This window comes from Leptonotus elevatus, chromosome 14 (assembly GCF_054856555.1).
Source record: "Leptonotus elevatus isolate MCC_2025b chromosome 14, RoL_Lele_1.0, whole genome shotgun sequence".
Taxonomy (NCBI): Eukaryota; Metazoa; Chordata; class Actinopteri; order Syngnathiformes; family Syngnathidae; genus Leptonotus; species Leptonotus elevatus.
In genome coordinates, this window is record NC_141252.1 from 11,773,640 (window position 1) to 11,789,590 (window position 15,951).

Sequence of the window (15,951 nt, forward strand, 5' to 3'; positions counted from 1 at the left end):
TGCTACTTACCGATTATGGAAAGGGGGGGGGGGGGGGGTGAATAAGACACAACACACAAAGGAGTTGTTATGTGAAAGTATTGTCTTGGCGCCCCCTCCCTGCCAGCTCGCACACACAATCTGGTTCTGTTTGTGTTTTTCAGCTCGTGCTGTTTGTTTATTTCTTCACCCCCAAAAAGCCCCCATCCCCGACCCCTAACAAAATAGTTAGCTTGTGGCGTGTTTACGGACCGCAGCGCCGTAAACGCGCCGAGGTTGTAATTGCAACGCATTTGTGGAGTCGGGCCTCTGGAGGAAATGCGTAATGATTTTGATGGGGGGTCGAAGCCCAGCGCACTTGTAGCAGCTCTAATTTTCCAACATGACAGGAAACTCTGTTAAGCTGATAATTGCAGCTCCAATTTCATTTAACTCACTCATGTCAACAGTTGTGTTGTGTTTGGGGAGTAGGGGCTGCCTTTTTATTTGGGATACGGAGCACACTAAAGTTATAATTGATTTGCCAATTAACATTTCGTTACTGGCTTATAAATGCACATCGTTTTCTCTTGAATTTATTCCACTTCCCAGAAGAAAAAAAAAAGCCAGACTAAACTAAACTCCCCTTACAGGACTTTATCTGGCTAATTTAAACAGCTTCAGCGCTGTTCCACTCAATGCAGCTGAAATAGCACTTTGGATTTAGATGGAGTGAAAACCATCTGTGAGCCGTTTCACTTTTCCTCCATATTTTACAAATATAAACCCTCCTATACGGGGAAGGCGTTTGATGGTGACATTTTTATGAAGCGTACTCTTGTGTGTTCCCGCTCGAGGCTCTCTTATTTTTTCCTCCTCTCGACTGGAGTGAAATGTAGCATTTCATTGGTTTCCCAGGCAACGCTTGGCGCAAACAACTTTGCCCCATTGGGATCATTAATAATGGATACGTTTGGGATAATTGAACAGGGCAGCTCAGGTGTATTTTAGCGGGTGAAAACGAACACTGAAATGTTTGTTATTGTGTTGCCCCTCACACTTGCACGGGACACTTAGAAGGAATCCCTGCAAATCATATTGAGAAAACACTAACAAGCGATGGCCTGTAGTATCCCCGAGTATTGCATTACTTCCCGGGTGGAGAGTGGCTGAGTGGGGGCTCAGCTCTGGCCGTGGCCGATGGAGAGTCGACATCTTGAAATAATTTCGCCCCCCGGGCTGCTCGGGTTAAAGGAGGAGGCGCGTCGCAATGTGGTAGAGATATTAGAGAAACCCGAGAGCTGCTCATCAGACAGCTCATTCACTCAAGCTTTTACACAGGCAGTCGCATATGTCCTTTTGTTATACTGTCCAGTAACGTGCATATGTGTTTATACACACATCAGGTCAGATTGCAACGCAAAGGACAAATCATTTGCACGTTTTATTTTTACTGGTTTAGTCGTGATCTTTTGTTGAACATGTCAATATGAATCAATGTCAGAATGTTGTGTTTCTGTACCTTTCGGGTGAAATGATAAAAAAAAAAGTCGTATTAAATATACAATTATTATTATTATTATTATTATTATTGTTGTTGTTGTTGTTGTTGTTGTTGTAGCGACTCTGTCAGCACCATTTAAAAAAGTAACACGATAACCAGATGCTCCTCCCTCAAACAAAAGTGAGGATCGAGAGGGATCTATTTATAAGGCCTGTGGGGACACATATGGCTCGGAAAGGCATTTCATAATGAAATTTAAAAAACAACAACAACAACATAATAATAATAATAATAATAATAACAATAAGAATAATAACTGAGATTGTTATGAAAAAACGCTAACTCACACATGTTCACTATAAATAATAATCATCATAATAATGAGAAGAACAACAACAACAATAATAATAATTATTATTATTATTATTGTTGTTGTTATTATTATTATTATTATTATTATTGTCTCATTTATGTTTCTTTATTGTCCTCAGGGGAGTTGGACTGATCAGTAAAAAGACACCCCAATCTTCTATTGGAAAGATGCTGGTTTATTTTGGAGCGTGGTCAAGTGCTCTTGAGCAAAACAACACTGACATCCATGCGCATTTCAAGTGTGTTTGCATAACACTCTAAAAAGACATTTAAATGGGAAGTCCACAAGTTCTTGTCATTAGTTTAAATAAACAAACTCTAGAATTACTGCATTTGCAAACAATAAATATTGATTAAAAATCGTAAAAACAAAACTAAATGAAATAACTTTATTATTAAATAAATAAATAAAAATGATAAGATCACTCAGACAAGTTTGGCCATAAACAAATAAAAGCATAAAGTGACACTCGAATAGATAACCTATTAATTAATTTTACTTTGATTAAAAACTATTAATTTAATTAACTATTTGAGCACAACATGAGTAACCAATCCAAACACCACGAATCCAAAAACGTCGGCCTTATTTTTAATGTTAAGTTGAATCCATTTGGGGCCAAAACCAGGCTCTATAAGCATATGAAAAAGGGGAATCTGGTTTCAAGACTGCGCAGGGTGCAGACAGAGAAATGTGATCCTTGAGGCTGGAACCAACAACTGCTGCAGCACACGGACCAATGTGGTACCCAGAACTCATTTACTAATGGATTGGTTTAGAGTTTCAACCCACCGAAAAACGCTGGAGGAGCCACTACGGTGCCTGTCTAATCTGCGACAAATGCGGGCCAGATCATTCAGGAGAAAACCTACAAAAACATGAGGCAGAAAAATAAAGGAGGAAACAGCCTCGATAACTCATGGTGATATTTTTTATATATATATATATATATATATATTTTTTTTTTTTTTACGTACAACCTATAATTCAACACACGTCATTAATATAAATTTGAAGTGTCAGGCTTCATATTTTTTAAAAGATACGTGCGCCTATTTCTCAATTTAATGCGACAGAGTTGCACTGAGATTGTTTTTGGACTGTGCAGCACTATATATCAAAATGAATCATATCAGTGGCTCGTTTTTTTTTTTAAGATAGTAAAGTTAATAATTGAGAGTTGCATTGAGATTTGTTTTTGTAGTGAACAGCCGTTTAATGAATCGTGGCAGGGTCTCTTTCTCTCTGTCACACGCACGCACACGCGCACGCACACACACACACACACACACACACACACGCACACACACTGGTGGTCTATGGGCCGTTTGGCAGGTTGTAGTTTGTCATATAAAAGACGTGCTTGCTGGTAGTCTACACCAAACCTAACCATCATAAGAACTTATTAAATTATATCACCCCATAAAATAAACGGCCACGGTAATTATTAGACTGCATGTGAGAAGGTGCAGATGCAACAATCTGTATGTAATTAAGGGAGGTGGGCGTTTACTAGAAAGGTCTCAACACACAACTTAAAAAAAAAATAACATGCACCAACAATAATGGAACATTTGTTTTCCCCTGCATAGAAACAAATATCTTGCTGATGTAATTGGTCACATTTTGCACGACAATTATTATTTTTTTTATTCCTGCTCGTGTGCGATTAATCCCAACCCTAAATAATATCTACATACTCGAAGCATGTTAATACGGCCTTTAAGAGGTCTGTAATAATTGATTAGTGTTTAGGAGCTGCCGTGGGGGCGGGAGGTGGAGGTGGAGGTGGAGGCGCGCTCCTATTTCAGCCCCTGACGCGCAGCCTCTGGGGAGGAAACGGAGCTGCAAAGTCAGTGCTGCTCTGCTGTACAGGGGTGCAGGGCAGACGCAGAGCCAATCACCGGAACGTACTGGGCTCCCTTTAAGCCTGACATATCTCCTCGAGGAACAAATTGTGCCGACAATCAACATCGAAAATCTGCCGTAGAGTGAAGGGAGCGTGGCGAGGAGCGGAGATCGAGGAGAGGAGAGTGGGCAGGCCTAGCGCGGAAGGATTTGCACCGCCGCGAGAGAAGAAGAAGAAGAAGAAGAAGAAGAAATAACAATAAACGTCAACTTTTGGAGGGATTTTCCAACCGCGGACGTCATGTCGATTTTACCGTCTTTCGGCTTCACACAGGAGCAAGTGGCGTGCGTGTGCGAGGTGCTCCAGCAGGGAGGCAACCTGGAGAGACTCGGCCGCTTCTTGTGGTCTCTCCCCGCCTGCGACCACCTCCACAAGAACGAGAGCGTCCTGAAGGCGAAAGCGGTGGTGGCCTTCCACCGGGGCAACTTCCGGGAGCTCTACAAGATCCTGGAGAGCCACCAGTTCTCGGCGCACAACCACCCCAAGCTGCAGCAGCTGTGGCTCAAGGCGCACTACGTGGAGGCGGAGAAGCTGCGCGGTCGGCCGCTCGGCGCCGTGGGGAAGTACCGGGTGAGGAGGAAATTCCCGCTGCCGCGCACGATATGGGACGGCGAGGAGACCAGTTACTGCTTTAAAGAGAAGTCCAGGGGGGTCCTGCGGGAGTGGTACACGCACAATCCGTACCCGTCCCCGCGGGAGAAGAGGGAGCTGGCCGAGGCCACCGGGTTGACCACCACGCAGGTCAGCAACTGGTTCAAAAACAGACGGCAGAGGGACAGAGCCGCCGAGGCCAAAGAAAGGTAACTCCAACCACGACTTCCACTTTTTTTTTTAAATACAATTTCATGTTTCATTCCAATTTAGCCTACATGTTTGCATTTTTTGTATTATTAAATCAAATGTGTCAATTACTCTGTGAATTGTGAAATCCCGGTTTGACGCCATGCTGTCCGTGTCATTTCTTCCATGCAGGGAGAACAGCGAAAACAACAACGCAGGCGGCAACAAACAGAACCAGCTGTCCCCGCTGGACGGAGGAAAGTCGCTCATGTCCAGCTCGGAGGACGAATTTTCTCCCCCTCAAAGCCCCGACCAGAACTCTGCGCTTTTGCTCCAGGGCAACATGGTCCACCCCGGGGCCTCCGCGTACTCCATGCCCGGCCTGGGGGCCCCACAGTCGGTGCACGGCATGCACGGACACCCGCACCAGCTGCAGGACTCCTTGTTGGGACCCCTAACCTCCAGCCTTGTGGATTTGGGCTCTTAAAGACGCTATTTTATTTGACGAAGAAAACACAGAAGAGGACTGATTAGTGTATCAGATTGATGTATGAAATAACACTATTGTAGCCTATACCTTATTATATAGACTGACTTGTCTGTCGTTAAATTTGATTCGAACTTAAAATTCCTTTATGCGCTTAACTGTATATCACCCCGACAGGAGTTTTTTTTTTATTATCTCTTGCACATGAAAAACACAAAGAAGCAAAACCCTTAACAAAACACTTACGTGGACTACCCATTTTCTTAATTTATATTTTATTAAAAATAATTCTATAGTCAGGTCCTGCCATTAGTTTTAAATAAAACTAAAAGTAATGCATTTGTCTTGCCTTATTCAACGCTTGTTTGTGTTTGTGGATTTAAGAAAAAAAATTATCTCGCTTGATATAATTAATTTGCGCGTTTAAAAACATATTGAGACTTCAAGTTTGGGACACGTTGCTCGAAACAAAAACACTGAAATGTCGTCACTTGTTTGGTTAATTATAAATATGGAGAAAGGTGTTACGTCGTGTTATTTAAAGCAGACCATTCAAAGGGAAGCAGCTGTGAAACAAACGCAAGTTAATTTTTTTGTTTTAGGTGAATTTTTTATTTTTTTTGGGGGGGGGGGGTGGATTGCTTTCTTTCTTTTTTTTTGCTGCCATGTTGTTGTTTTTTGGGTGCTCTGCAAGAGTTTGTCTAGTCGGTTCTGGGCCATGGGAAAGAGTCAGCACAAAAACGGCACTTTTCAGACTTAAATGGCAAACATCCTGTCGGAGAAAGGAAAAACTAAAATAAAGGTCAAGTTTAATGTCTGATGAATAAATATACAATACCAACAAACATGCACGGGATAGATATTAGTATAGTCTTTAAATAACAGTGGGCTAAAACAGCACAACAGTAATAATATTCATGATATTGCTTTTTTTTTGTGGGGGGGGGGGCATGTTATCAGAATGGGGCTTGAATATAAAGATGACCTCCCACCCCCCCACCCGCTCCACACTCATGTCAGGGTAAATTGTTTTGAGCAGAGAGCACTGAGGATTTCCTGCAGCATAATCTGAAACAGTTGCTGTTAGCATTACTGCCTGATTGCAAAGATTGCGGGGCTGCAGGGACTCAGCACCCAGCTTCATTTTGGGGGTGAGTGGGTGGGCGCCTCCAGCCATTTTGCATCATCACATCGCTCTATAATGTTTCTTACAACCCCTAAAAGACTAATAGGTGCAGATTCTCACGTGTTCGACTGGTATGCATTTTTTTCCAGAGAGAAAATTTGTAAAAATGGGTGAAAGAGTGAAAAAAGCAATGCAACACCAAATAGTGCAATAGAAAAATATGACTTAACATAAAAATGAAGTTCAAATGCTGCGAAGCACCATCGACTTGAGACCTTTCATTACTATTATAACAATTCAACATCAAATTGTAAATGTTGACCAAATAGCTAAACAAGCGTTTGTGTAAAAAGTGCAGTATAGCCTGATGTTCCGGTTTCGATTACACTATGACCTTCCCTGAACTCACCCTCATGATCTTATTACCCCCCCCCAAATATTCAACAAATTAGTGCTCGGTCCTGTTCAAAGTCTTAGCACAGGACCGTGACGCATGATTGGGCACGAAAATGTTTTGCTGAGTATCAGGTGAAGAAGACAACACAGCCGGATGCAGTGTTTTCCAACCAGGACACAAATATCACCTGAGAAAAATCTCTCGGCACAGCACCAAACAAAATGGATCCACAGGTCAATTATGTACGTCAATTATGTACCTTCTGCCATCGCATGAAAGAACATACCATTTTTCTGCCTCTCACTATACATCGCTAGCATAGATAGATGAACAAAGGCACATTATTTGTAAATAATAATTTTTAAATTAATTAAGTGAAATTGGATAATTTCTGCGGCACACCTACTGCAGTAATGTCGTGGGAAAACAAGGACAAGGAAAGTTAGTTATGAATAAACTTTAGTTAAAACTAAAATGCTTTATAAATAAAGTTGAGTTGAATTGAGTTGGGATGGGCGAGTACTGATACCATCTGTTTCAGGCTGATACCTGGCCTTACTTTGAGGTAGTTGCGATGGTAGCCGACATTGGTATCGGCAGCCATCTTGTGGCTGGTTTGTGATGAGAGACTAGAAATTAGAAGAATAGAAAATTGACATTAATTTCATGCAGTTGCGAGGAAAAACTAAATATTGGGATAGATGGTCTTTCTTGAAAATGATCTGTTATTGCTTTTGTTGGGAAATGTTATGTATCAAAAGTACTAGTGGTATCGGTACTTGATATCGGTGACCACTTAAGAATTGAGTATTTGTACTTTGAAAAAAGTGGTATCGAGCATTCAGAAAAAGTTTCATTAATTTCATGCGTTTTTCTGGAGAAAAAAAACTGGGGGGATATATAGGGCTTTCTTTAAAATTATGTCATTGATTTTTGAGGGAAATGTTATGCATCAGAAGTACCGGTACGAGTGGTATCGGTACTTTGCATCGGTAACAGTGACTAATACTAAAGAGTTGGTATTGAACTTCGCTGGTTCTAACACAAAATAAGTGATAAACGGGCGACTCACACGTTGCAATAACTAGAGTGTAATGATTTGTATTTTTGCTTTGTATGATTTAACACGAGCGGAACATGAACATAAACGACACTCGGCACTCAGCAGAGGTCAGCAGAGAGCTGAGCTTCCGGTGATCCGCTCATTCAGAGCACAGCATGTGGCTCTGTTTCTTGGCACGAGAGCGTGGCTAAATATTCACAAATTAGCAAACAGGTGATCACAAAGCCACCAAAGTGACTCCTCATACCTGTTAATCTAACGACAACATGTCCAGAACGGCAGAGACACAGCCGGGATTAAACAGGCTCTGCGGGCCAGATGACAGTGAGAGGCCATCAGTCACCTTCAGGATGTGTGAAAGACTCAAATCAATCCAATATGGAAACCCGCGCGCTGCTTTTAATCACCCTCAAATCCCTCGTTTCCGAATCGGAGGGAGAAATGTTGCTTTCATAAATCTATGCGTCATATCCGTCGCCGTGTTTATCTCCGCGGAAGGCCTCGTGGGCGAGCAGGCGTTTCGTGACAAAAAGCGCAGGTTGAGCTCGTCGCTGCCAACAGCAACAGCTGCTGATGGCAAACAGGGTCCCAGTCATCAACGGGGCATTTCATTTGTCATGCTTGTAAAGTGGCAGTGGCTCTAAATCAACAGCAGGAAGGGTATGGACGTGTGCAAATAAACATGGCGAGCGTGAGCTCGCGCAGTCGGCCTCGCGCTGATGTTTGCACTGGCACCAGTTGCTCTATCAAAGACTTTCTGGGGTGAGCAACCTCGTACGTGGTCTGGCAGAACGTGGTGTAGCCGTGGCGCACATGTGAGACGGTCACAGGTATCCATAATAATCACGAGGTGGAGGAGGGCGGCGAGGAGGGTGATGAAGGGAAGGGGATGTGGGGGGAGTGATGAGGGACAAAAGGATCTTTTCAGGCCTGCCGTAGAGGGGAGGGAAGGCGGGGGAGTCGGGAGAGATTTTCTTACCAATGATGCATGGATCTGACAATGTTCTTGCCCGAAGGCACATGCAGGATCCGTGTGTGTGTGTGTGTGCGTTTGCATGCGTGTGTGCATGTGAGAGAAAGCAAAGGATATGTTTACACGACAAGGTAACCGGAATGTGGTGGTTGAAAACGTTTCTTGGACCGAGAACATTGACCAAAAAAAAAAAGACTTCAATTTCAAACCAGATTCTAAATGGGTGGACTCGGCTTTTTTAAATCGGAGCCAGTTTGAATCTAGAGTTATGACAAGGTTTTTAAAACTGAGGGTTCTATTTTCGTGGACGGCGCGGCGTAGACCATGCGTGGAGGCATGTTAGACCCAGTGTTGGTAATTTCACAGACGTGCGTAAATCCGCAGATTTTGAAAAGGACAGTTTTAAGTTGGAACTTTTTGTATTAGTCAAATAATGTAGAAATTAAAGAAGATTTTTTTAAAAACGTAATTTAATTTAGGCTTTTTTTTTTATTTTGAAAGAAAAATTTGCTATTGGGATAAGTTGAACAGTTTGAAGCCGGAATGGTTTGAATCGGTCAAAAAATGTAGAAAATAGAGGAGAAAACGAAAAAAAAAATAGGGGAAAAAATCGCAGTAGGAATAAGTACAACAGTTTAAAGTTAGAACGGTTTGAGTCGGCAAAAACGTAGAAATTAGAAGAAAACAAACAAACAAATCTTAATTTTTGAAATAACAAAATGCAGTAATGAGCACAAAAGTTTCAAGTTACAAAGATATGAGTTAATTAAAAAATATATAAATTAGAGGAGAAAACATAATAATGTTAAAGGGGAAGTCAACCCCCAATTTTTTTGGGATAAGAATATGTTCTATGGAGCTCCACTAGTCTAAATAAGGATTTCTGGTTAATATTGCGTTAGTGGAATATGAGTTAACCAGCAAAATCCAGACTTTTTTAAAAATCCATCTCAGGCGGCGGCCATTTTGCCACTTGCTGTTGACTGAAGATGACATCAATGTTGCTCGGGTCTCAGGCAACAACCAATCACAGTTTTCTGAAGCTGCACTGTGATTGGTTGTTGCCTGAGACCCGAGCAACATTGATGTCATCTTCAGTCGACGGCAAGTGGCAAAATGGCCGTCCCGAGTTGGATAAAAACAGCTGGATTTTGCTTCATAAATCATATTATAGAAATGTAATAATAATCAGAATAGAGAGGTCACATGTAACATACTATTTTTTAAGAAATTACGTTTTTAGCATGTTGAAAACTGTTCCCAAGATGAGCTGAATGTATCTTTCATTTATCTCCTCAGTCCCGATCGTCAAACACACACACAGGAGACACGTGAGGCTTTTTACTACCATTGTTGTTAGCATTAGCATTCAAGCATGACTGGAATGCCAAAGACACGTACATGACTTAAGTCTAAAAAAAACAACCTCAACTCTAAGTGTGAGCGGTTGTCGTTTTCCTTTTTCTTTTCTTTTTTTCTTTTTGAGCCACTGGCCGGCTTCACGTAAAACAATATTTTGACGGACTGGCAATAAACACATTCAAACAAATGATTAAAAATACAACTCGCAATTACGCTTAGTCAATCAGTCCAATCATGAGGTAATGCCCAGCCTCATTGCAGAAAATCCCACATTACAAAAATGGGATCTTGGAAATGGAAGCAAGGGATAATTTTGTCAATCTCTGGATATTGCCTTGATTTGAATCCAGAACGTGACAATGTGCTAAAGCAGTTTTGAAGGTTTCATTACCTCATTTGCAAGCCACATATTATACTGAATGTAAACAAAACAGCAGACATTTTCTCTTTACTTTTGTTTGTTAGATTGCTTGTGTCATGTACTTGGATGATTTCAAGATAAAAACGTCTTTCCGACTCTGATTATCAATAAAATGAATGTTCGTTCTCGACATATTCCAAAATTGTGACCCCAAAAACCTGAGTTACTCTAATGAGGCCGCATTGGTTTAAAACTCACAGAGTAGGAAAACCGCCCCTCCAAGAGGAAGCTACTCCGTGACTGAGCTGAAAGAATTATTCATCTCCGCCTCCCCGGCTGCCTGAGTGATGGCGAACCCAGGCACGAGGAAGGAGAAGAAGGGGTCGGACGAGGGTTTGACTCAGTAAAGGAGCCTAGGCTATCATGTTGTATGTCAAATGCAAGCCAGCGTCATATACATTACCAGGTGAGAGGTGGAACATTTTCTCAGACCTTACAAGGACAAGACAAGACACATGAGTAATGTCTAAAAAAGAGGACTTGACAAAAAGAAATGTGCCCGGGAGGCTTGTGGGTCATATATCAAATCTTGCTGGAGCCAAAATCCAGTTTTGGCGGTGGAGAATCAGATATCCATATGACTTTAGAACAAGAGAAGAAAAATGATTACTTCGTTTAGCCTTATGGACTTTGGATGAGGTTGTTTTTTCTCTCTCTCGATGTCTTGGCTCAGGACGATACAGATGTCCCTGATGCTATTTAACGTTCAAGTTGATTACACTATACACTATTCAACCTTTGTAAATGTACGAATGTTCAACAAAGATAGTACGCAAAATATCAGAAGTAGAAATCCAGGTTAGAAAAAAAAAAATAGCTGCTAAATGTTACGTCAACCGCCATTTCCAGGAAGCCCCACTGGGTTTGCTACCACATTATAGGAATAATTTCTCAATATGATCAATAATTGATCACTCTTACCACTCTACGGCTTTTCTCAAAGAGTCAACCAGACACTGCTTGTGGCTCGAGGGTGTATTTGTGTAGGAGACACAACAAGAGGAAGTGCTACGGGATAATGAAATCCACCTCACACTCGTCCCGAGGGACATCACCTCACCCATCGCGGGGCTCACAAATCGCTGAAGGACCCCCTCCTTTATAAACATACCGGCCAAGCCCAAACATCACTGCAGCTCTACCTTCCTTCACAACCCTGCAGCACTTTTTTGTCTGCCAAAGTTGGAGTGACAGCACCCCGAATCTGAGCTGCCATCTCCCTCCCTTTGCCCTTCATCTTTGTACTGCCGGGGCCGGATAAAATACCCTTCTTGGTTCCATGCTAGAAAAAAAAAAGAAAAAAAGAAAAACATTCAGGAAATGAAAGTTGTAATACGATCCTCTGTGTGCCAAACGTCTCCCTGAGCAGGGACAAAAGGCCGGCAGAGAAAAGCTGCTGGGCCAATTTTAGTTAGCGCTTGATAGAAGAGCAGGGAGGCTGGTGGTGAAAGAGACACGGAGGGACAGAAAGATGGATGCAAAGGAGAGGAAAACGAGAGAGGCCGCGGAATCCAAGCTAAGAATTAGTTAGGATGAGATTGCTTCCCCAAACAGTGAGCGAAGGGAGGATGTGAATTTTGCTGATGTGATAAACGTCTCTTTGCATAGTCGCTTGCAAGAAGTAAAATAAACGCACCCATTCCTTCACAGTGTTTTCCAGCAGGCCTCTCCAGGGAACAACCCTTATGACTCCGCAACCTACAGTCATGCTCCAGATCTTGTTATGCAGGATGGAGAAAATGGAGAGATGTTTGATGTACAACCAACATTTTTGCTTTATACTGTACGTTTTATACAGTTTATGAATAATGCAGGCATGTGGGTGTAAATCCTACACTCGAAAGACTTTATGGGTCAATTTGACCCAACTTTCAGTGTTGCTTTATAAAAAATGACCCAATTTCCTACACAAAGTTGGGTCAAATTATCCCAAGTAGAGGATCAGAGCAAAACGTAATTTTTTTTTTTTTTACAGAATTACCTCTTTTTTTTGTGCAAAAAAACCCTCCAGAAAGTTGGGTCAAATTAACCCAAGTCGTTTTATTGAAAATGACCCAATTTTTTACCCAAAAGCAGGTCAAACTGACCCAAGTAGATGATCTGACCCAACTTTCTGGGTCGTTTTATACAAATTGACCAAGTTTTGACTCAGATTTGGTTTAAATTAATCCAAGTAGAGGATCTGACCAAAACGTTACGGGTTATTTTATACAGAATTAACCTTTTTTTGTGTGTGCAAAAAAAATCCTCCAGAAAGTTGGGTCCAATTAACCCAAGTAGAGGATCTGACCAAAGCGTTATGTGTTGTTTTATACAGAATTACTTTTTTGTGTGTGCAAAAAAAAAAAACTCCAGAAAGTTGGGTCAAATTAACCCAAGTTGTTTTAAAGAAAATGACCCAATTTTTTAACCAAAGGTGTGTGTGTGTGTGTGTGTGTGTGTGTGCGTGCGTGTGTGTGTGTGTGTACCTGTGTGTGTGTCCCCCACCCAAAGGATCAGCCCATTTTTTTTACCCATAGTTGGGTTATTTTTGACCAACTGTTTTTAGAGTGTAGTTACCATTATCCCTACAAACCATCGACCCTATCTACCGACACTCTTAAAAGCTCTGTGTCAAAAGTAACCCAAATTGGCTGGAATAGCTAACCCAGCGCTGGGTACAAAGGAACCGAGCAAATGTTGAGTTATCTATATATAGATAACTCAACATTTGGGGTATACCCAGCGCATTGGGTTGAGGACTTGACCCAACGTGCTCCAACCAAGGGGTCAAAACTACCCATACTGATGAGTCAAAGTTACCAAGAAATGGGTTACCCGGATATCAGTATAGCTATGATTAAAAATAACACTACCCCTCGTTGAGGCGTCACGTTATCGTGGTAGAGGTGTTTGTGTGTCCCAATTATCCTAGGAGCGTTGCCTGGGGATTTATGCTCCTGGCAGGGTCATCCACTTAGTGCTTGCTTGACCACTTTCAATATTTTTCTTACCGGTTCCTGTACAATGGGGACAAGACTAGCTGTCACATTCAATGTTTTTCTACAGTACTTCATCTTACAAAAAATACTTGACCATGACTTTAAAAAAAATCTTCTTATCTGCCAAACACCTACAAATGAAACCTTGCTCAGACAGAAACCAACATTTCTGACATTTGAGTTGATCACAAGTAAGGCACACATACAAAGCTGCCAAATGAAAAGTACGAGTTGTTGCTCTAGTCTCGATGGAAGAATTTTACCGAGCAGTTTGGTTTTGACATCTTGAAGCAAAGACATCTGAGCTGACAACCCGAGCGTCTGCTTCAGCCTCTCTGTCTCGGAGTTTGGCAGGTTTATAACTCTGACCCCAGACCATGACTGAGGTGCTGAACTTCAACTTGGCAACAGCTGCAGAAACTAGAGACCCGAGAGTTATAAATATAGACCATTAAAATCGAAACTGGTGCCCTTGGTCTCTGCCTTAACACTTTTTCGCGCATGTACATTCGCACCCTGGACTGTATAATGTGTCCACTCATTCACACTCGGATGAAATTCACTTTAGATTGTGTGTATACGAGAGTCAAACATCTTGACGCCCTATTCGTTCATATAGGTTTAAGAACCTAATCTCCCAATGAAGATGGCTATATTTGAGAAATGATTAAGAAATATTTTAATCAAACAAAGGCAAATTGTAGGTATGTTGCCTGTACATTGTGTTCTCCCGTTGGAACATATATTTAATTAAAACGTGACGTCAGTGGCTTTTACCGACTCAACCTGTGAGACAGGACAGACAACTGTTAAACCAGCAGCAGAACTTTTCTCTTGTGGATCTTGAGCACCCCTCTGTGGCCAAAATGTGCTACTACAGTTGTACTCAGTAGTGCAGGTTATCAGAATAGTACATAAATAATAACAATATTGTTGAGTAAATCTCTAAAAAATAAATTAAATAATGGGTTGAGAGAAAAAAAATACAATAAAATAAAATTAACAATTTACAGGTTTTAATTCCCTTAAATCCTGCTTTGTTTGACCCAAATTAATGTAATGTGAATCTACTCAATATATCTTATCATATTTATAATGTAGCCATCTGTTATGATAAAAATCACATTTTCCTCGAAGATCTAAGGTATCTTATTTGACACTTCCCAACGATGACATATTCCATTTTTAATTATATTTAAATAACTAATGATGATAATAATGAATAAAAAGGCCAAAAAAACCAGTTTTGCTGCCGTGCCATAAACAAAAATTGCTGCAATTTTGTGTCTTCTATTAGAGGTGTATTTCTTTCAAATATAATATCACAGAAGAAACATTCAAGTGAAACGTGTATATTTTATAGGTGCTCAAAAAAACACTACCGTAATTGTTTATATATATATATATATATATATATATATATATATATATATATATATATATATATATATATATATATATATATATATATATATATATATAATTTGGATGCCTCCACTTTACAAATAACGAAAACCCCATCTGAAGAAATTAGAATATTTTATAAGAGAATTGACTTTCAGAAGTCCAAGTATTTTCCTGTGTTAAATTAATCTGCATGTTTAAACATTTTTAAAAATGTAACTACTGAAATGAACGTTTTCTGAGTCTACTAATTTATTGAAGACGATACAGTGAACCTCAAAATATGGTACGCAGGCTCCCTCTAGTGGTAAATGAAACTAAATTAAAATGTCTGTGAATGTGAAGCAGTGGTTTAAATTTCCTTTGCTATTCTTCTTGAATTTGTTGTTGTTGTTGTTGTTGTTGTTTGCATGTTTGCCATGCTTAAAATGCTTCCCATCATCAAACAAACTTAAATATTAGTCAAAAACAACACAAGTAAACATAAAACGTAGTTTTAAAAATAAGTTGTTTTTTTTATTAAAGGGGAAAAAATCCAAACCGACATGACATAGTATGAAAAAGTGACCGTCCCCGAAACTTAATAACTGGTTGGGCCACCATCAGCAGCACAACTCTATAGAATATTCTTCGAGAAGTCTTGGGAATCATTCAGATGTTTTTTTGCAAAAGTAAGTTATGTTCTCTTTGGTCAACAGTGGTTTTCACCTTGGAACTCAGCCATGGACGTCGTTTTTGCCCAGTCTCTTAGTCATTGTTGTGTTATGAATTGACCTTAACTGAAGCGAGTAAGGCCAGCAGTTCTTTAGACGTTGTCCTAGTTCCTTTTATGACCTCCTGGATGGGTTTTCGCTGTGTATTCTCAATTTGGGGCTAATGGCGCTCACGGTGATTTTCTGGAGGCTGTCCTAAAAGCTTTAGGAATGACTTTGTAACCCTTCCCAAACTGACTCTTATTAAAAAAAATTCTCTGGATCATAGCATTTTGTTGCAGCATTTTGAGATCTTATATATCAAATTACCATTTTAAAATGGCATTTTACGTTTACATGGGTTATCTTTGTGTGATCTTTACATTTGTATTTTTGTATATTAACATTTTTGTATACAATATTAGATACGGGTGTGTTTCTTTTTTAAATTTGCTTAGTTGGCTTTGTTACATTTCAATCTTACCAAGCTCCGGTTTGACATCGTTGAAGGCTAGTCAAGT

General features: G+C 40.6%; 1 protein-coding gene across 1 annotated transcript; it reads left to right on the forward strand.

Moving 5' to 3' along the window:
* Positions 1-3,665: 3,665 nt before the first annotated feature.
* On the forward strand, positions 3,666-5,503 carry six1a (SIX homeobox 1a). The gene is made up of 2 exons (XM_086094688.1): positions 3,666-4,544; positions 4,717-5,503. The coding sequence occupies exons 1-2, from the start codon at positions 3,985-3,987 to the stop codon at positions 5,009-5,011; spliced, it is 855 nt and encodes a 284-aa protein (XP_085950814.1). The 5' UTR covers positions 3,666-3,984; the 3' UTR covers positions 5,012-5,503.
* The last annotated feature ends 10,448 nt before the right edge of the window (positions 5,504-15,951 follow it).

Bases quoted from the DNA above. Each gene is read 5' to 3' on its own strand.
- six1a (XM_086094688.1), top strand. From the start codon at position 3,985: ATGTCGATTTTACCGTCTTTCGGCTTCACACAGGAGCAAGTGGCGTGC. The intron at 4,545-4,716 runs GTAACTCCAACC...TCTTCCATGCAG, and splicing joins GCCGCCGAGGCCAAAGAAAG to GGAGAACAGCGAAAACAACA.